The following is a 20,973-nucleotide window of genomic DNA, read 5'->3' as shown; positions in this document are numbered from 1 at the left end:
CCCACACCGATTTTATTTCGGGAGACTCAGAATTCCTAGCAACTGCCCTGTTTTTATGGTTGCTAACACCTTTCTTAAGTGGAATCAATCATTTAGATGTTCACTAGCATGAAATCTCACAAAATTTCACACAAAAAAATTTCCAATAATACTGTGCATTGTGGTGGTTTGAATGCCAAGGCTTCATTTTAAGTTACAATTCAAGTTAAAGTACCAATGATTGTCACACACACACACTATGTGTGGTGAAATTTGTCCTCTGCATTTGACCCATACCCTTGTTCACCCCCTGGGAGGTGAGGGGAGCAGTGAGCAGCAGCGGTGGCCGCGCCCGGGAATCATTTCGGTGATTCAACCCGTAATTCCAACCCTTGATGCTGAGTGCCAAGCAGGGAGGTAATGGATCCCATTTTTATAGTCTTTGGTACGACTGGGCCGGTGTTTGAACTCACGACCTACCGATCTCAGGGCGGACACTCTAAACACGAGGCCACTACAAATCGCATGACTTTTGGAAGAGCTTGGCTTTTTTCCACTATACCAGGGGTGTCTCAAGTAGGGTTCATTTTTAATTGGCCTACAACACATTCTGAAGACAAAATAATCCCGTCCAGAATTAAAGCATCACACAAAGAAAATTCTTTCTGTATATGGTCTTTGATGATTTCTGTGTGTCATGTCATGATGAACATGCGTACAATTTCCAAGTGTGCTTAAAGCCCTTAAAAAGGTTTTAGTTGGTGAAAAAGAACGAATTATAGTAAATATTAATATTAATAAATGAAATATCTCATGTGGGAAGATTGGATATTACACTAATCTGCTTTATTACTACATTGGATAATACACTCATTTGCTTTATTACTATAACACAGTTGTTTTGTTCAGATAATTCAGCAAATATGGATTTAACTAGTAATTCTCAAACTGTGATACGCGCACCACCATGTACTGTAGTGGTTGGGGGGCGTGGTTAAGAGGGGAGGAGTATATTTACAGCTAGAATTCATTTCAGTGTTCATTTATTTACACATATACACACATAACACTCATCTACTCATTGTTGAGTTAAGGGTTGAATTGTCCATCCTTGTTCTATTCTCTGTCACTATTTTTCTAACCATGCTGAACACCCGCTCTGATGATGCATTCTGCTTCGTCTCCTTGTTGTGTGCGCAGTTGTGCACTGCACTCTCTAAAAGCCCTATATGTTATTGTCACATATGCATGTACAGTAGATGGCAGTATTGTCCTGTTTAAGAGTGTCACAACATTGCTGTTTACGGCAGACGAACTGCTTTACGGTAGACGAAAACGTGACTGCTGTTGTTGTGTGTTGTTACCGCGCTTGGAGGACGTTAATGAAACTGACTAACAATAAACCCACATAAGAAACCAAGAACTCGCCCTCGATCATTTTACAGTTATAACGTGATTGGGCAGGCACGCTGTTTATATTGTGGGAAAGCGGACGTGAAAACAGGCTTTCGACACGTCACTCAGGTCCGCCTAAATTTCGGGAGATTTTCGGGAGAAAATTTGTCCCGGGAGGTTTTCGGGAGAGGCGCTGAATTTCGGGAGTCTCCCGGAAAATCCGGGAGGGTTGGCAAGTATGTACGCCAAATACGTCTGTAAATATGTTCTGTGTGCGAATGTTGTCTGTCTATCTTTGTTGGCTCTGCAATGAGGTGGCGACTTGTCCACGGTGTACCCTGCCTTCCGCCCGAGTTCAGCTGTGGTAGGCTCCAGCCCGCCCGCAACCCCGAGAGGGACAGGCAGTAGAAAATGGATGGATGGATGGAAATGGAGTATCATTGTTGATGATGTTTGTGCAGTGTGTGTAATGTAAATAAACATATGCCTTGTTTTTAATAAATACTTAGGCCTACTACGCTACTGTATTTTAATGTTGGTCATGATGGTGGTACTTGGATAGCCAAGTGTTTTCTGAGGTGGCACTTGGTGATACAAGTTTAAGAACCACTGACCTAAAATATATTGTACTGGGTTTAGTATCTTTTATGTACAAAATGTGGAAATAGTGTCAAAGTGCTTTGAGTACCTTGAAGGTAGAAAAGCGCTTGTCAAGTATATTTCATACATCCTTCAATTTTCACTGTAAAACATGTGTTTGCAGTGAACGTGACTGCAGTCGAGACGACACTTCAAACCAGTTGCAAGCATTAGTATTTTCTTACAAGACAGTGGAGTTGTGTCTAACTAAGATTTTTTGATTTTTTTTTTTTTTTTTTTTATAAAATTTTTTATTCGTACCAAGTTGGTTGTCTACTAACCTGATATAGCAAATCCGCTGAAGCCCACTGCCAGCACCAGAAAGGATATGGCCACCCCTTTGCTGTGGGAGTATCCTACCACCAGCAGCAGCGTAGCCTCCATGCCAAATCCTAACAAAGAGGGACGGCAGGTCGGACACACGAGCACACAAAAGTCCACAGGCTATTGGCCGCCACAGTGCCGATTGAATTAAGCTCCATGGTCCGCTCTCAATTACACCAGTGACGGATACCAAATCAATGTGCAATGACAATCAGTATGGTATTTTACAAAACTACACTACCAGGCAAAAAGGGGAGCAGTAGCTATGAAACACCGTGACAGCAACACCCTTTAAATGTGCAGAGAGAAGTGTGAAAATTGACACTCATGTCTTCCTCACCTCCACAGTTCATGATTTTTCTGACTGTTGTTGTTGACAGGATGTTATTGCTGCGCAGGTAGTCCGCCAGCTGGCCGCCAAAGGGCACGATGATGGTCATCACCAGATGGGGCAGTGCAGACACAATGCCAACCTACAATCACAGGAACCCCATCAGCCACATTAGGAGTGAATGATGCTAAATACAGGTATGTAAATATATATATATATATATATATATATATATATATATATATATATATATATATATATATATATATATATATATATATATATATATATATACATACCGTATTTTTCGGATTATACAAACCCCGTTTCCATATGAGTTGGGAAATTGTGTTAGATGTAATGATAAACGGAATACAATGATTTGCAAATCATTTACAACCCATATTCAGTTGAATATGCTACAAAGACAACATATTTGATGTTCAAACTGATAAACAGGTTTTTTTTTGCAAATAATCATTAACTTTAAAATTTGATGCCAGCAACACGTGACAAAGAACTTGGGAAAGGTGGCAATAAATCCTGATAAAGTTGAGGAATGCTCATCAAACACTTATTTGGAACATCCCACAGGTGAACAGGCTAATTGGGAACAGGTGGGTGCCATGATTGGGTATAAAAGTAGATTCCATGAAATGCTCAGTCATTCACAAACAAGGATGGGGCGAGGGTCACCACTTTGTCAACAAATGCGTGAGCAAATTGTTGAACAGTTTAAGAAAAACCTTTCTCAACCAGCTATTGCAAGGAATTTAGGGATTTCACCATCTACGGTCCGTAATATCATCAAAGGGTTCAGAGAATCTGGAGAAATCACTGCACGTAAGCAGCTAGGCCCGTGATCTTCGATCCCTCGGGCTGTACTGCATCAACAAGCGACATCAGTGTGTAAAGGATATCACCACATGGGGTCAGGAACACTTCAGAAACACACTGTTTTATATGTATTTTTTATGTATGTTGGTCGCTACATCTGTAAGTGCAAGTTAAAGCTCTACTATGCAAGGCGAAAACCGTTTCTCAACAACACCCAGAAACGCCGTCGGCTTCTCTGGGCCTGAGCTCATCTAAGATGGACTGATACAAAGTGGAAAAGTGTTCTGTGGTCTGACGAGTCCACATTTCAAATTGTTTTTGGAAACTGTGGACGTCGTGTCCTCCGGACCAAAAAGGAAAAGAACCATCCGGATTGTTATAGGCGCAAAGTTGAAATGCCAGCATCGGTGATGGTATGGGGGTGTATTAGTGCCCAAGACATGGGTAACTTGCACATCTGTGAAGGCGCCATTAATGCTGAAAGGTACATACAGGTTTTGGAGCAACATATGTTGCCATCCAAGCAACATTACCATGGACGCCCCTGCTTATTTCAGCAAGACAATGCCAAGCCACGTGTTACATCAACGTGGCTTCATAGTAAAAGAGTGTGGGTACTAGACTGGCCTGCCTGTAGTCCAGACCTGTCTCCCATTGAAAATGTGTAGCGCATTATGAAGCCTAAAATACCACAACGGAGACTCCCGGACTGTTGAACAACTTAAGCTGTACATCAAGCATGAATGGGAAAGAATTCCACCTGGGAAGCTTAAAAAATGTGTCTCCTCAGTTCCCAAACGTATACTGAGTGTTGTTAAAAGGAAAGGCCATGTAACACAGGGGTGAACATGCCCTTTCCCAACTACTTTGGCACGTGTTGCAGCCATGAAATTCTAAGTTAATTATTCTTTGCAAAAAAAAAAAAAAAAAGTTTATGAGTTTGAACATCAAATATCTTGTCTTTGTAGTGCATTCAATAGAATATGGGTTGAAAAGAATTTGCAAATCATTGTATTCCATTTATATTTACATCTAACACAATTTCCCAACTCATATGGAAACAGGGTTTGTAAATCGCAGTTTTTTTCATAGTTTGGGGGTGCGACTTATACTCTGGAGCAATTTATGTGTGAAATCATTAACACATTACCGTAAAATATCAAATAATATTATTTATCTCATTCACGTAAGAGACAAGGCGTATATCAGCAATCGTCACACACTCACGTCAACCAATAAAAATTTGCCGGGGGCGGGTCATGGCAGAAGTGCATTGTACCTATGAAATTGATCATTTCAACATTGGCGGGAACTTATAAAAACTGAGAAGGGCTTTAAGGCAGTCCTGCGCAACCTGTGGGATCAGTGGATGATGGATGGAGAGCACAGCTTCACGGTAACGGGGAGAATGCGCCATGCAACTTTTCTAGATGTCATTGGATGGATCGACAAAACATAGGCTTCAGTGACAACCGAAACCATCCTGTCCGGATTCAGAAAGGCTGGAATAATTGGAACTGCAACTGACGATGACTCTGACGTAAACAACTTACCGATAGAAGAGGAAGCGCCGCATTGTCTACCTTTGGAGTTGGCTGAGTTGTTTAGAAGTGACACCGAGGAAGAAGATTTAATCGGATTTAGCGATGATGAGTGACAGATTGTTTGGTAAACGTATAGCATGTTCTATATGTTATAGTTATTTGAATGACTCTTACCATAATATGTTACGTTAACATACCAGGCACGTCCTCAGTTGGTTATTTATGCGTCATATAACGTACACTTATTCAGCCTGTTGTTCACTATTCTTTATTTATTTTAAATTGCCTTTCAAATGTCTATTCTTGGTGTTGGATTTTATTAAATAAATTTCCCCCAAAAATGCGACTTGTACTCCAGTGCGACTTATATATGTTTTTTTCCTTCTTTATTATGCATTTTCGGCCGGTGCGATTTATACTCCGGAGCAACACGCATTTGTTGACAAAGTGGTGACCCTCGCCCCATCCTTGTTTGTGAATGACTGAGCATTTCATGGAATCTACTTTTATACCCAATCATGGCACCCACCTGTTCCCAATTAGCCTGTTCACCTGTGGGATGTTCCAAATAAGTGTTTGATGAGCATTCCTCAACTTTATCAGTATTTATTGCCACCTTTCCCAACTTCTTTGTCACGTGTTGCTGGCATCAAATTCTAAAGTTAATGATTATTTGCAAAAAAAAAATGTTTATCAGTTTGAACATCAAATATGTTGTCTTTGTAGCATATTCAACTGAATATGGGTTGAAAATGATTTGCAAATCATTGTATTCCGTTTATATTTACGTCTAACACAATTTCCCAACTCATATGGAAATGGGGTTTGTACAACAATGGAATTGTCAGACACTTTGCCACCACTAGCTCAGTTTTGCCATATGCTCGCAGCTCAAAGGGGAGTGTCGTATCGAGTTATATCTATGTTCCTTATGGCCAGTTTTTAATATGCAATATATCTCCCTTGCATGCGGTTTGTGGTATTTGTGTAGATTTTTGGTTTTGGATCATTTTTGTGTCCGGAGTGTTTGGGCATCGCTGCAGAATTACCCCTGCCGGCCACCATAGGCTTGCACTTTGCTGCTTTTTCATGACATATATTTCAATAAAGGTTCACCTTGCTGATCTCAAAGCCAAACACTTCTTCAAAGTAGGCAGGCTGGCTGATGAGTAGCAGGTAAAATGTCCAGCTCCTGCAGAAGTTGGCCACGATTATTGCATAGACGGGCATCGAAGTGAAGAACTTTCTCCAGGGTGTCTTGTATTTCTGTAAAAGATCGGTTAAACGCACTTTATTTAACTGCTTGTTGTGTCAACTAGAACTGGCCGTGTGACCAGAAACTACATCAAATGGTTCCAAGTGATACTGTAATTACTGTCTACTGATACTTTTGTTGGCTTATCATACTCCTCACCTCAGCAGGACCCATTAGATTGGCACTCTCTCCAATGCTTTCCTCAATGTAGCAGCGCTCCTCGTCAGTGATGGTAGGGTGTTCAGCAGGGCTCTCATAGGACACCAATATCCAGAACATGTACCAAAAGATGCCGACACATCCTATGCATCACAAGCAAGATAATTGCAAACAGGTTATTGTTCCCATTGTTGTTCTAACAGTGCATCCGGAAATGATTCACAGCGCTTCACTTTTACCACAATTTGTTATGTTACAGCCTTACTCCAAAATGGAATAAACACTATAATGACAATGGGAAAACATTTTTTTTTTTTTTAGGAATTCTAAAAAAATATTTTGAACATTAAAAGTAATACATCACACACACATAAGTATTCACAGCATTTGCTCAATATTTTTGTTCATGCACTTTTGGCAGCAATTACTGTCATGTCTGTGTAATCATGTTTTGTCTTAGTCATGTTTTGTTTAGTTTCTGGCTTTTTCACTCCCTTGTCTTGTCACCATTGTTACCCATTAGTTTCACCTGTCATGTCACGCACCTGTTTTGAGTCACGCACCTGTTGTTAATCATGTCTGTGTTATTTAAGCTTTTCATTTTCTGTTGTTCGTCCTGGAGTCATAGCCTTTCTCACCCTGCTATCCTCGCATTTATGCCCCCTGTCACACTCTGTCCACGTCTGCGCACTTCATGTCCATGCCAAGTAAGTTTGTTTATTATTGCCACAGTTAGTGTTTTTTATTGTTCATAGTTTTTTGCCCCCGTGCAAGTCTTTTGTTTTCATTAGTCAAGTTGTACATCCGCCTTGAGCGCGCCTTTTGTTCTTTTGAGTGTTATTATTAAAAATGTATTTACCTTCAAGCCATGTCCGATCCAAATCTTTTTGCATCTTGGGAAAACAAAAACTCCACAGTCCAAGTCATGACAATTACAACCTCAAGTATTTTTAATATGATGCCACAAGCTTGGCATACCTATCTTTGGGCAGTTTTGCCCATTCCTCTTTGCAACAACTCTAAAGCTCCCTCAGGTTGGATGGGGTTTGTGTCGGTGCACAGCCATTTTAAGATCTCTCCAGTGATGTTCAATCAAGTCTGGGCTCTGACTGGGCCACTCAAGGACATTTACAGAGTTGTTCTAAAGCCATTCCTTTAACATCTTGACTGTGTGCTTAGGGTCCCTGTCCTGCTTCAAGATAAACCATCGCCCCCGTTTAAGTTCAAGAGCACTCTGGAACAGGTTTTCATCCAGGATGTCTTTGTACATCGCTGCAGTCATCGTTCTTTCTATCCCGACTAGTCTCCCAGTTCCTGCCACTGAACAATATCCCCACTGCATGATGCTGCCACCACCATGCTTCACTGTAAGAATGGTTTTGGCCTGATAAAAGGGGTGCCTGATTTCCTCCGAACATGACGCATAGCATTCACGCCAAAGACTTCAAGCTTTGTGTCATTAGACCCGAGAATATTGTTTCTCATGGTCTGAGAGTCTTTTAAGGGCATTTTGGCAAACCTTTGCGAAAGCATGGCTTCTGTCTGGCCACTCTACCAAACAGGCCGGATTGGTGGATTGCTGCAGAGATGGTTGTCCTTCTGTAAGGTACTCCTCACTCCACAAAGGAATGCTGACGCTCTCACAGAGTGACCATTAGGTTCTTGGTCACCTCCCTGACTGGGGCTGTTCTCCCCCAATCACTCGGTTTCGACGGCCCACCAGCTCTGAGTTCCAAGCTTCTTTTATTTACGGATGATGGAGAGCATTGTGCTCATATTTTTGTACCCTTCCCCAGATTTGTGACTTGAGACAATCCTGTCTCTGAGGTCTACAGACAATTCCTTCGACTTCATTCTTGGTTGATGCTGTGCCATGCACTGTCAAGTGTGTGACCTTACACTGTACATAGACAGGTGTGTGCCTTTCCAAATCATGTCCAACCAACTGACTTGACCACAGGTGGACTCCAATTAAGCTGTAGGAACATCTGAAGTACTATAAGCTTAAACAGGATGCCCCTGAGCTCACTTTTTAGCTTTATGACAAAAGCTGTAAATACTTACGGTGTGTACATGGGATTTCTTAGTTTTTTATCCATCCATCCATCCATCAATCGTCTTCCGCTTATCCGAGGTCGAGTCAACGGGGGAAGCAGCCTAAGCAGAGAAGCCCAGATTTCCCTCTCCCCAGCCACTTCATCCAGCTCCTGCCGAGGGATCCCAAGGTGTTCCCAGGCCAGCTGGGAGACATAGTCCCCCCGACGTGTCCTGAATTTTCTCCGTGGCCTCCAACCAATCGAATGTGCCCTAAACACCTCCTAAGGGAGACGTTTGGGGGGGGCATTTTGACCAGATGGCCAAACCACCTCATCTGGCACCTCTCTATGTGGAGGACAAGCGACTTTACTCTGAGCTTCGCCCGGATGACAGAGCTTTAGCCGCTTGTATTCGTGATATTGTCTTCACGGTCACAACCCACAGCTCATGAACATAGGTGAGGATAAGAAACCTGTAAATTGAGAGCTTTGCCTTCTGGCTCAGCTCCTTCACCACGACAGATTGAGACAGGGTCCACATCACTGCAGACTCCGCCCGGATCCGCCTGTCAATCTCCCGAGCCATTCTTCCCCCACTCGCTAACAAGACTCCCAGGTACTGGAACTCTTCCACTTGGGGCATGATCTTCTCCACAACCCATATATGGCACTCCACCCTTTTGCAGGGGATAACCATAGACTAGGACTTGGAGGTGCTGATTCTCATCCCAGTCGCTTCACACTTCGCTGCCAACCGAGCCAGTGAGAGCTAAAGATCCTGGCCAGATGAAACTAGAAGGACCACATTATCTGCTAATCTGGCAGACACGAAACCGGATACCCTCATCACACTGATTGTGCCTAAAAATGTTGCCCATAAAAGTTATGAACTGTACCAGTGTCAAAGAACAGCCCTGGCAGAGCCCAACCCTCCCTAAAAATTAGTCAGACTTACTACCGGCAAAGCGGACCAAGGCCTCAGGAACGGACCGCAGCACTCCCCACAGGACTTCCAGAGAGACACGGTCTAATGCTTTCTCTAAGTCCACAAAACACATGTAGACTGACTAGGCAAAGTCCCATGCACCCTCGTGGATCCTGTGAGAGAATAGAGCTGGTCCACAGTTCCACGACCAAGACGAAAACCACACTGCTCTTCCTGAATAGAGGGTCGACCATCCGGCGTAGTCTCCTCTCAAGTACACCTGAATAGACCTTATCAGGAAGGCTAAGGAGTGTGATTCCAGCATAGTTGGAGCACACCCTCCGGTTCCCCTTCTTAAAAAGAGGAACCACCCCAGCGGGTCTGCCAATACAGAGGCACTGCTCCTGATGTCCATGCAATGTTGCAGAGTATTGTCAACCAAGACCTGCCACCAAGGATATTTTTAACTACCTCAGCAACCCCAGTCACATAAATAGGACGTGTAGTGGGATTGAGGAGGTCTTGGAAGTATTCCCTCCACCGATCGACAACATACTAAGTCAAGGTCAGCAGCACACCATCCCCCACCATACACGGGGTGGTGTGCTGCTGACTAAGGCGGCCAATGGCAGTCCAGACTTGTTTCGAAACCATCCGGAAGTCATTTTCCACGGGGGTTCCCCAAACTCCTCCCATGTCTGTGTTTTTGCCTGTGCGACCACCGAAGCCTCACACCGCTTGGCCTGTCTGTACTTGTCTGCTGCCTCCGGACCGCATCCCTCACCCCTGGTGTTCACCAGCGGATTCTAGTATTACCACCATGACAGGCACCAACCACCTTGCAGCCGCAGGTCCGATCAGCCACCCCGACAATAGAGGCCCGGAACATGGGCCACTCGGACTCAATGTCCAGCAACCCCCTCATGACATGTTCAAAGTTCTTTCCGAGGTGAGAATTGAAACTTTTTCTACGGGAGACTCTGTTAGAAGTCCACAGCAGACCCTCACAATGCGTTTGGGCCTGCCAGGTCTGATCTGCATTCTCCCTCACAATCGGAGCCAACTCACCACCAAGGGGTGACCGGTGGAAAGCTCTGCCTCCCTCTTCACCCGAGTGTCCAAAACATGAGACTGCAAATCTGATGACACACCCACAAAGTCAATCATTGAACTTCGGCCTGGGGTGTCCTAGTGCCAAGTGCACATATGGACACCTTTATGATTGAACGTGGTGTTCGTTATGGATATGTGATGAACGCGAAAGTCCAACAAGAAAACACCACTCGGGTTTAAATCAGGCAGCCAGTTCTCCCAATCAAAGCCTCTGTTGAAGTCCTCCAGCAGAACAAGGGAATCACCTGGGGCAGCACTCTCCAGTACTTCCTCTTGTGAATCTAAAAAGGGCGGATACTCTGAATTGCTGTTTGGTGCAAAAGCACAAACAACAGTCAGGACCCGTCCCCCCACCAGGAGGCAGAGGCAAGCTACTATCTCGTCTACTGGGTTAAACTCCAACAAACAAGCTCTGAGCCGTGGGGCAACAACTATTTCCACCTCCCAGATTAGAAGAGACTCCAGCCTCTCTCTAGAGATAGGACTGATTCCACAGCCTTTGTTATGCGTAGAAGTGAGTACGATTAGACCCAGCCGGAACTTCTACACTTCGCGCACCAGCTCAGGCTCCTTCCTCCCCAGCGAGGTAACGTTACACGTCCTAAGAGCTAGCTTCTGTAGTCGAGGATCGGACTGCCAAGGTCTTTCTACGGGTGCCGCTAAGCTCACATTGCGCCCGACCTCTATTGTCAAAATGGGGTATTGTGTGTAGAATTTAGAGGACTAGAATGAATGTATTGCATTTTGGAATATGGCTGCAACAACAAAATGTGGAAAAAGTGAAGCGATGTGAATACATTCCAGATGCACTGTAAGTCGTGTTTACACACATTGTTTGGCAGACTGAGAGAACAAAACCCAGAAGCTGTTTCCAGTACAGACAGAAACATGGGGGGTAAGTTATTGACAGAGCAAAGCATTTTGGAAGGAAATCAATACATGGTCTGCCTGGATAAATCCATTTGACTTTCAGTGAATGCAATGATAGTCAATCTCTTTTGATTTGACCCGAGCTCGTGCATACTATATTCCCTTTACATAATAGAACAAGTATTGTACAGTAATGAACCGTACCATAGACGTAAAACACTGAAGACCAGCCTGAATACTGAACCAGGATCCCAGCCATAGGCATTGCAATCACAGCACCAGCATAAGAGCCTGAAAAATAGAAGTTGTTGGCGGACATGAAGAATTCCCAACAGGAATATGTCATGAATGTGAAAACCATCGAAGACAAACTCTTTCATATTTACCACAGAAGGAGATGGTGGCCAGACGACTCCTTTCAAGTGGAGGAGCCCATTTACTCCAGATACCATGACAGGCTGGGTAGGTGACTCCCTAAATAAAAATGATAAGAATTTTTATGCATTTGGTGTTTTGCAAATGCACATACACCCCAATATTGACATGATGTTTTGTTTCGTTTTGGAACAGATTTTCTCCAAAATACATGTACAGTATGGATGTAACAAACTAGTCCCCAAACAAAGAATCCCATATGTTTATGACTGTCTTTTTTATTGAGTACGACCTCAAAATAAGCCCCCATGAGTTGCAAGTGCCAGCACTTAGATACAAAAAAAATTAGAAACACTATTGAATTCAAGAAATAACTCATAGTCAAGTGCAAAAATGACATACGCATGGCCGACAAAAGTCTTGAATAAATATAAAAGCAATGTTAATTTATCCATTTCATTCATAATTTATATGTATATCATATTTTTGGAGAGTACAACTATAATTATTCTCTGTAAAATGTTTTGCGTTCATATTTGTTGGTGTCTGAAACAGATTAATTTGATCATTTCTATTAGGAAAAATTGCTTTAATAATAATAATGAATTTCATTTGTAACGCACTTTACATTTGTTAAAATCTCAAACTACAAAGTAAAAAATAAAAAAAATAAAAACAGAAAGTTAGAATATATAATAAAAAAAATTAAATAGAAATTAAATCATGACACACACTAGATAAATACTAGATCAAACAGAAACATAGATAAAAATAGAAATAAAAGCATGAAAGCACTGGATAAAACAGATAAGCAAGCAGTGTATTTAAAAACAAGAAGGCAGAGAAATAGATAAAAGCTGTGCTTTGGTTTTTGTACAATCCAATCTTATTTTGACAAAATCCAAGGTCAGCAAAACAGTTCCCAAAGACTGTTAAGGGTCCTCATTGTTTCCATCCATCCATCGTCTTTCGCATATCAGAAGTAGGGTCACGGGGGAAGCAGCCTAAGCAGAGAATCCCAAGGCATTCCCAGGCCAGCTGGGGGATATAGTCTCTTCACCGTGTTCTGGTTCTTCCCCGTGGTCCCCTACCGGTCGGACGTGCCCTAAACACCTTCCCAGGGAGGTATTTGGGGGTATTTCTGACCAGATGCCCGAATCACCTCATCTGGCTCCTCTCGATGTGGAGGGAGCAAGGCTTTACTCTGAGTTCCTCCCGGATGACAGAGCTTCTCACCCTATCTCTAAGGGAGAGCCCCGCCACCCGACAGAGGAAAATCATTTTGGCTGTTAGTACCCATAGTGATTTTGTCCTTTCGGTCATAACCCAAAGCTCATGACCATAGGTGAGGACGGGGACGTAGATCAGCCGGTAAATTGAGAGCTTTTCCTTCTGGCTTAGCTCCTTTTTCACCACAACGGACCGATGCAGGGTCCGCATCACTGCAGACGCCGCATCGATCTGCCTGTCGATCTCACGATCCACACTTTCCTCACTCGTGAACAGGACCCTGAAATACTTGAACTCCCCCACTTGTGGCAGGATCTTCTCCCCAACCCGGATATGGTACCCCACCCTTTTCCGAGCAAGAACCATGGACTCGGACTTAGAGGTGCTGAGTTTCATCCCAGTCGCTTCACACTCAGCTGCGAACCGATCCAGTAAGAGCTGAAGATCCTGGCCAGATGAAGCCAGCAGGACCACACCATCCGCAAAAAGCAGAGACCTAATCCTGCAGCCACCAAACCGGATCCCCTCAACGCCCTGACTGCACCTAGAAATTCTGTCTATAAAAGTTGTAAACAGAAACGGTGACAAAGGGCAGCCCTGGCAGAGTCCAACCCTCACTGGAAATGGGTCCGACTTACTGCCGGCAATGCGGACCAAGCTCCGACGCTGATCAATCAGGGAGCAGACCGCCACACTGAGGTGGTCCGATACCCCATACTCTCTGAGCACTTTCCGCAGTACTTCCCGAGGGATACGGTCGAATGCCTTCTCCAAGTCCACAAAGCACCTGTAGACTGATCGGGCAAACTCTCTTGCATCCTCAAGGATAGTATAGAGTTGGTCCACAGTTCCACGACCAGGACATATACATCATTGTTTATGATACGTAATATTTACTGTTTTCAGAAGTTCATGCACACTTATTATTGGAAACTTATTGTGTCTATTTGGGCCACTCAATGGTTTATTTGAACCGTTCTTTCTCCAGAGTCGAATGATAAAACAAACATCTTCTTCCCCTGATGTATTGACTATAATGAAGTACTTCATCTTCAGTTAATATGAATTATAAAATATACGTACACCACCTCTAATATTTGATAAAAGTTTATTCTCGACCAGATGCTATTTGTTTCCATCAACAAGCTTCGGTCAAAATCCTGGCTGACTATTTGAGCTATCTTCTTGGCAGAATTGGTAGAGTTCATTCAAATGATTGTTTTTCATGCATAGTCTAACAGGGTCGAGGTCAGAGCATTTTATTCTTAATTTAGTCAGATTCATCCATTCCAAAACCAGCGTTCATGCGTGTGTCAGGCTGTGTAGGTGACGAACCCCAAGATGCAGAGAAGGCGGCAGGCATTGTGCGGGAAAACATTATTTAATGTTAAAAAAATAAAGAATAAAGAAAAGACACCAACCAGGAACTAGGAATGGACAAACTGGAAACAGTGAACAGGAATCCAGCAAACAAGGACTCGGAACAAAAAGACAGTAAGCTACAAACAACTACAAAATATAGCTTACCGCATAAAGCTACACTGATATCGACACGACAGGTCGGAACGACAATAATCCAGCACTGACTGGAGGGGGAGGCAGGTTTAAATAGCAGATGACTGATTGACACCAGGTGTGGCCAGGTGCCAATCAGCCACAGCTGAGGGGCAGCACTCAGAGAGACAAACAGGAAAGTGAACCAAAATAAGAGTGCTGACAGGAAATAAAACAAACACAGAGGAAAAACTAAAACTTGACCAAACTGTCAGGGACAAGCCTGACAGCGTGTTTATTGTGAGGACATAGCTCAATCTTTATCTCTTCTGATTATAAAATATTTGGCTTGTCAATATGGGCAGTTGCAAACTTCAGCCGTACTTGAAGTATCCTCTCAGTTTATGAGTCATTATGACGTACTTTATGAACATATTTCAGAGTGGACAGTGACACTGGTGTATAGCAGTTTTCAGTTCATTGCAGGCTGAAGCCTTGGTGGTTCCTGGGTTGTTTCTGACCATCCTAACCAATAGGGACAAATCAAAAGAACTTGTACGTACATGCAATAGTTTCATCTGATGAGCTTGGAGTTGTTTAGCCATGGCTCCAAAACGTGTGTAGATCTACTATTTTCCTACTATAGTTTTTGGACGTACTAAATGTTCTAAACATTAGTTGATCCAAGAAGACAGTGGTGTCAAACTAATCTTTATCATCGGACACATCTCAGTCACGGCTGCTCTCAACAGGGTACTTTTAACTGCAAGACTATGTAAATTTCCCCTTTAATTTAATTATTATCATATCGTATGCCAACAAACTGATGGAAAAAGTGCTTGGCAATCGGAAGTCAAGGTGACAAATATTAAAGTTCAACTATTGTAGAAATAACTTCACAAAGGGTTTCAAAGACAGAATAAATGCTTGAAATAGCTCTTTGCATCAAACAACATTGAGTTAAGAAGAACTGCAGATACATGCGGTACATTTTTTTCCCCTCAAAATTGAAACATATTCAGCAAAAATGCCGAAATGCATTCTTGACACCCATTTCCAGGTCTTTGTGGGCAACATAAGATAATGTAGCAGACCAGATGTGGCCCCTGAGCGTTAGGTTCGCAATAAGGGCTGTCCAACAAATGATTGTAGATCAGTCATGATAATTAATAGGCCTGCCCCCTAGTCAAGTTAAACAATATTTTAGAACCGTTTTGCTATGTGTGGTTGAATTTACTTCAGAATGACTTTAGGTTTTCATTATTAATACGTTCCAAAAATGTCAGTTAAAAGCCAAATTATTCCAACACGGAAGTAACTTTTACCGTAGGAAACAATGCAATTAATCTGTTCCAGGTACCCCAAAACAATATCAACACAAAACACATTTTACAACAATACCAGTTTGTTTTAAATGCAGTAAATAATCTGGAATATAAATAAATGGCGAATGAGATGGATGCATGAACATTTAACTTCATTTTTAGCTTTTTTTGAAAACTGCAAAGGGACCACACGGACGCCACCTTTGTACTTTGCTACCAGTTCTTACTTGAATGTAATAGTCTTTCTCACCTTTCTATCTATTTGGCCCCATGGTGGCTTCTTTTGCAGCTGTGCTCAATAAGATAAAGCCAGTCATTTCCATATGGGATTCTATGTTTGGGCACTTGAGTCCACAAAATGATACATAGGCAAACGGACTATATTGTTACGGGCGGTTAGGCATTTTGGAAAACAATCGGGTCGAAAATCAGCGACTGAGCCACAACACGCGGGATTCGTTGTATGTGCACGTGATTCCATGGAACAATATGCGAGATACTTTGTTGGGCGCATTGTTTGGACGTATACGGTTACTGAATCATATGAAAAGTGGGGCGTACGAAAACCGAGGTACCACTGTAAATACATGTATACATTTTACACCGATTAAACCTGTGTGGATTAAAAGAAGAAAAAAAAAACATAATTCCCATGTTTATGCATGTATTGCATCATTTTCCATGGAACACAATAATATTAAATCGAGACAATGTTTAGCAAAGATGAATATGTTCCATTAATTAAAGGCTGAACAAATTACAAAAATGTCTAGTAGTGCAGCTATTAAATGTTCATCACTTCACTCATTTGAACAACCTGGGCAAACATAATTTGCAGTATGTAGGTCATAGATTATGTCATTTGTATGGTGACCTAGTGGCCTTTTTTTTTTTTTTTCTTCAACTGTTTTTTCGAAATTTCAACACAGACTTCGAAATAAAGATTTGTCAAATTGGGTGTGTGGCCATGAAGCAATGCATTCACTGTATGAGCATTTACCTTTCTACATTCATTTGCGTAAGGATTTATTTTGTAGTGAAAGCGGAGGCCCACAAAGCCTAGACTGGATCAATACTGCACATCTCAGATTTCCCCAGGCTGAATATCAAGTGCACTTTACACTCTGTCCTTTTGCTTTTCCATAGTGTAAAACACAAGCAAGTCTAGGTCGGCATAACCCTTGTCTATTCATAGCCAGACGCACCGTGCAGCATTTCTATTAATGAAAAAAAAAAAAAGAGGCTCCTTACCTCCACCAGCCCTTGTAATATCCTAACGAAAATCACGCAGCCATAATGGACTCGGGCAGCCGAGGGAATGAACATGTTGAGTGTTGACGTGAGGACGATGGCTGCACCAAACACCCTTTGAAAAAAGATTACATGGGACATTATTAAACACTAAAACTGCTCGAACAGGCTGAACCGTTAAATACACATCAATAATGATAATTGTTTAAATGTTTTATAATTCTAATCTATTTCCATAGAATGTATCTATTTCTGTAGAAATAGATCGCTACCACGCAGGATTATAATCCAATATTCCGACCGCAAATGGCCCACGTGCCGCAATTTGGATATGTGTCTACTTATAAAATCCCCCCTAAAAATGTTTCTTTTTGTGCACTTGAATCATCCATCATTCTCTCTTACGTTTTGAAGGAATGGGATAATTAATAAAACATGCTCCTATAATAGTAGCTGCTCCATTAATAATTCCATAAACACAGCACAGAGCAGACATCATCAAGATGAATAGTTAACGCAGGAAAACGCCTCATCACTTTGTGTCGCTTAGCAACCTTGGAGGGGAAACAGCTCCCATGAAAAAGAAAAACCTGTTTTCCCCCGAAGACTCAGAAACATCCATCCATCCATTTTTTTTTCTACCGCTTGTCCCTTTCCGGCATCCGCAACATGTTTTTATAATGCAAATGTTAAAAAGCAATGCCGAACACAGATTTAAAATGTGGCTATTAAATGAGAAATAATTTATAGTAGCTGGGAAACAGGCTATTGCTCATTCCTGTCACGTGTAGCATGTGGGGGCGGGGCCTAAACTGGTCGACTGCTTGGTCAGGAACGGGACCAATTAGGCAATATATATATATATATAAATATATATAAATATATACATATATATACGTTTGTCAATTAATACAAAAATAACACAAATTCGGCCTTTTTTACATTCAGGATTATGTTACCATAATGGTTTATATTAATTAAAATACATATGTCGTTATGATGGATGTTTTAGAAAAAAAATAAAAGTAAAAATCTAAAAATATAGCAAACACTTGCTATCAAATCGGCGATTGGTAGTCAAATGTCAGCGTTTATGTCAATAAAGGCCATTGTATGTCCCCTGAGGAAGACTGCTTAGAACTAGGGATGTCCGATAATGGCTTTTTGCCAATATCCGATATTCCGATATTGTCCAACTATTTAATTACCGATACCGATATCAACCGATACCGATATCAACCGATATATGCAGTCGTGGAATTAACACATTATTATGCCTAATTTGGACAACCAGGTATGGTGAAGATAAGGTACTTTTTAAAAAAATTAATGAAATAAGATAAATTAATTAAAAACATTTTTTTGAATAAAAAAGAAAGTAAAACAATATAAAAACAGTTACATAGAAACGAGTAAGTAATGAAAATGAGTAAAATTAACTGTAAAGGTTAGTACTATTAGTGGACCAGCAGCACGCACAATCATGTGTGCTTACGGACTGTATCCCTGTATTAATATATATTGATATATAATGTAGGAACCAGAATATTAATAACAGAAAGAAACAACCCTTTTGTGTGAATGAGTGTGAATGAGTGTAAATGGGGGAGGGAGGTTTTTTTTAGGTCGGTACACTAATTGTAAGTGTATCTTGTGTTTTTTATGATGATTTAGTAAAAAACAACAACAAAAAAACGATACCGATAATAAAAAAACGATACCGATCATTTCTGATATTACATTTTAACGCATTTATCGTTAGGCAGGCCGATATTATTGGACATCCCTACTTAGAACCCCGTGGCCCCCCAGGTAGATCATTAACAGGTGGAACCATGCCCGCCCCCAGCCTCCAAGGACCCGTATGTAGCTGAAGCAACACTGCCACACCTTCATTCACACAGTATGTATATATATATATATATATATATATATATATATATATATATATATATATATATATATATATATATATATATATATATACACACACAAATGTGTTTTTTAAACACCCACGTTCCATCAGTATATGTATATCTCTTTTTGCTTCCATGATTTTGAAATAATAAATATTTCCCTGAAAGTGTACAAAGGTGTTCCTACCTGTTTGCAGCCAGCCTGGAGGAGATGTATCCTCCTGGGATTTGAGTCACAATGTAACCCCAGAAAAAGGAGCCATGAATCATCCCCACCGTCTCTGGATCCCAGTTGAACTTGGCTTTCTGGAAAAATCCATTAAGCAATATTAAAAAAAAAGAAGTATTTTTTTCAATGTTGAGTAAAATAGGATGATTAAAATGTAAAGTCATTATTAATGCCAATGTGTGCGATAAATGGCTTGACAGGGGTGTCCAAATTGTGGCTCCGGAGCGATTGGCGGTCTGCAGCTTGATTTTCACTGGTGACTACATGATTATTTTAAAGGGGGAAATAATAAATTATTGAGCAATGTTATTTATAACGAATAATATTCTATCTAATTATATCGCTCTTGTGGTACCAAAAATAATTACCAAAAATATTGATTAAAATATATTTAGCATGTTTTTCTTACACTGGTGTGGTTTTCGTGTGTTTGATAATAATAAAAAGAAATACATGTCATTTTCATAACGAACATTTGTGGATGTGATGCATTATTGTGAATTATGTTGCATACACAACAAAATAATAGTTTAATAAAAATAATATTAAAAAAATCCAACTAATAAACCAGGGCCTGTTTGAAACGGGCTAAATGTTGGCCCTATGCAGAATTTCATTTGAATGACAATTTTTTTATTTTTTTTATTTTTTAATGTAAAACAATTCTTAGTCAACCTTAAATTTATTTTGATGCATGTTTTGTACTAAAACGAATAATGCTAAAAATAACAAATTTAACATTATAATAAACACATAAATGTCGATTATAGAAAGACCAAGACCAGCACTATACACTGTGTGTCTTGGGGTGGGGGTGGGGGTGGGGGTTTGGGGATGTAGGGAAATATGCCATAGTATAATTTAGGGATGTCCGATAATGGCTTTTTGCCGGTATCCGATATTCCGATATTGTCCAACTCTTTAATTACCGATACCGATATCAACCGATATATACAGTCGTGGAATTAACACATTATTATGCCTAATTTGGACAACCAGGTGTGGTGAAGATAAGGTACTTTAAAAAAAAATAATAACATAAAATAAGATAAATAAATTAAAAACATTTTCTTGAATAAAAAAGAAAGTAAAACAATATAAAAACAGTTACATTGAAACTAGTAATTAATGAAAATGAGTCAAATTAACTGTTAAAGGTTAGTACTATTAGTGGACCAGCAGCACACACAATCATGTGTGCTTACGGACTGTATCCCTTGCAGACTGTATTGATATATATTGATATATAATGTAGGAACCAGAATATAAATAACAGAAAGAAACAACCCTTTTGTGTGAATGAGTGTGAATGAGTGTAAATGGGGGAGGGGGGCTTTTTGGGTTGGTGCACTAATTATAAGTGTATCTTGTGTTTTTTATGTTGATTTAATAAAAAAAACAAAAAAACAAAAAAAACAATACCGATTATAAAAACCGATACCGATGATTTCCGATATTACATTTGAACGCATTTATCGGCAGGCCGATATTATCGGACATCTCTAGTATAATTTCCAGTGACTGAACATGAAAGGGCTAGGAAATACATTTGCTGTAAAAAAAAAAAAAAAAAAAATCCATAGGGACCACCCTGTCATTTATTAATTGAAATTTTTAGACACGTTTCTTAATTCAAAACACTGTCACTTGAAATAAGGAGGGGCCTTCCTGCATGGGCTGAAACAATGCATTCAATTGGTTAGAAATAATAATTAATGAACAAAACTAAACCAATAAATCAGGCCC

General features: G+C 40.9%; 1 protein-coding gene across 1 annotated transcript in view; it reads right to left on the bottom strand.

The window, feature by feature from the left end:
• Positions 1-20,973, bottom strand: part of LOC133616131 (vesicular glutamate transporter 2.1) — a 38,503-nt gene that overhangs the window by 15,985 nt on the left and 1,545 nt on the right. Inside the window, exons 3-10 of the mRNA XM_061975247.1 lie at positions 19,186-19,304; positions 17,083-17,197; positions 11,794-11,881; positions 11,612-11,698; positions 6,464-6,606; positions 6,166-6,315; positions 2,678-2,810; positions 2,295-2,405 (exon numbers count right to left, since the gene is read on the bottom strand). Coding sequence (XP_061831231.1) covers positions 2,295-2,405; positions 2,678-2,810; positions 6,166-6,315; positions 6,464-6,606; positions 11,612-11,698; positions 11,794-11,881; positions 17,083-17,197; positions 19,186-19,304 — 946 coding nt within the window. The remainder of the gene's footprint in view (positions 1-2,294; positions 2,406-2,677; positions 2,811-6,165; positions 6,316-6,463; positions 6,607-11,611; positions 11,699-11,793; positions 11,882-17,082; positions 17,198-19,185; positions 19,305-20,973) is intronic.

The sequence above is a fragment of the Nerophis lumbriciformis genome, linkage group LG15 (genome assembly GCF_033978685.3).
Source record: "Nerophis lumbriciformis linkage group LG15, RoL_Nlum_v2.1, whole genome shotgun sequence".
NCBI classification, from domain to species: Eukaryota; Metazoa; Chordata; class Actinopteri; order Syngnathiformes; family Syngnathidae; genus Nerophis; species Nerophis lumbriciformis.
Note: the sequence above shows the minus strand (reverse complement) of the source record. Positions and strands in the feature narration are given on the sequence as shown.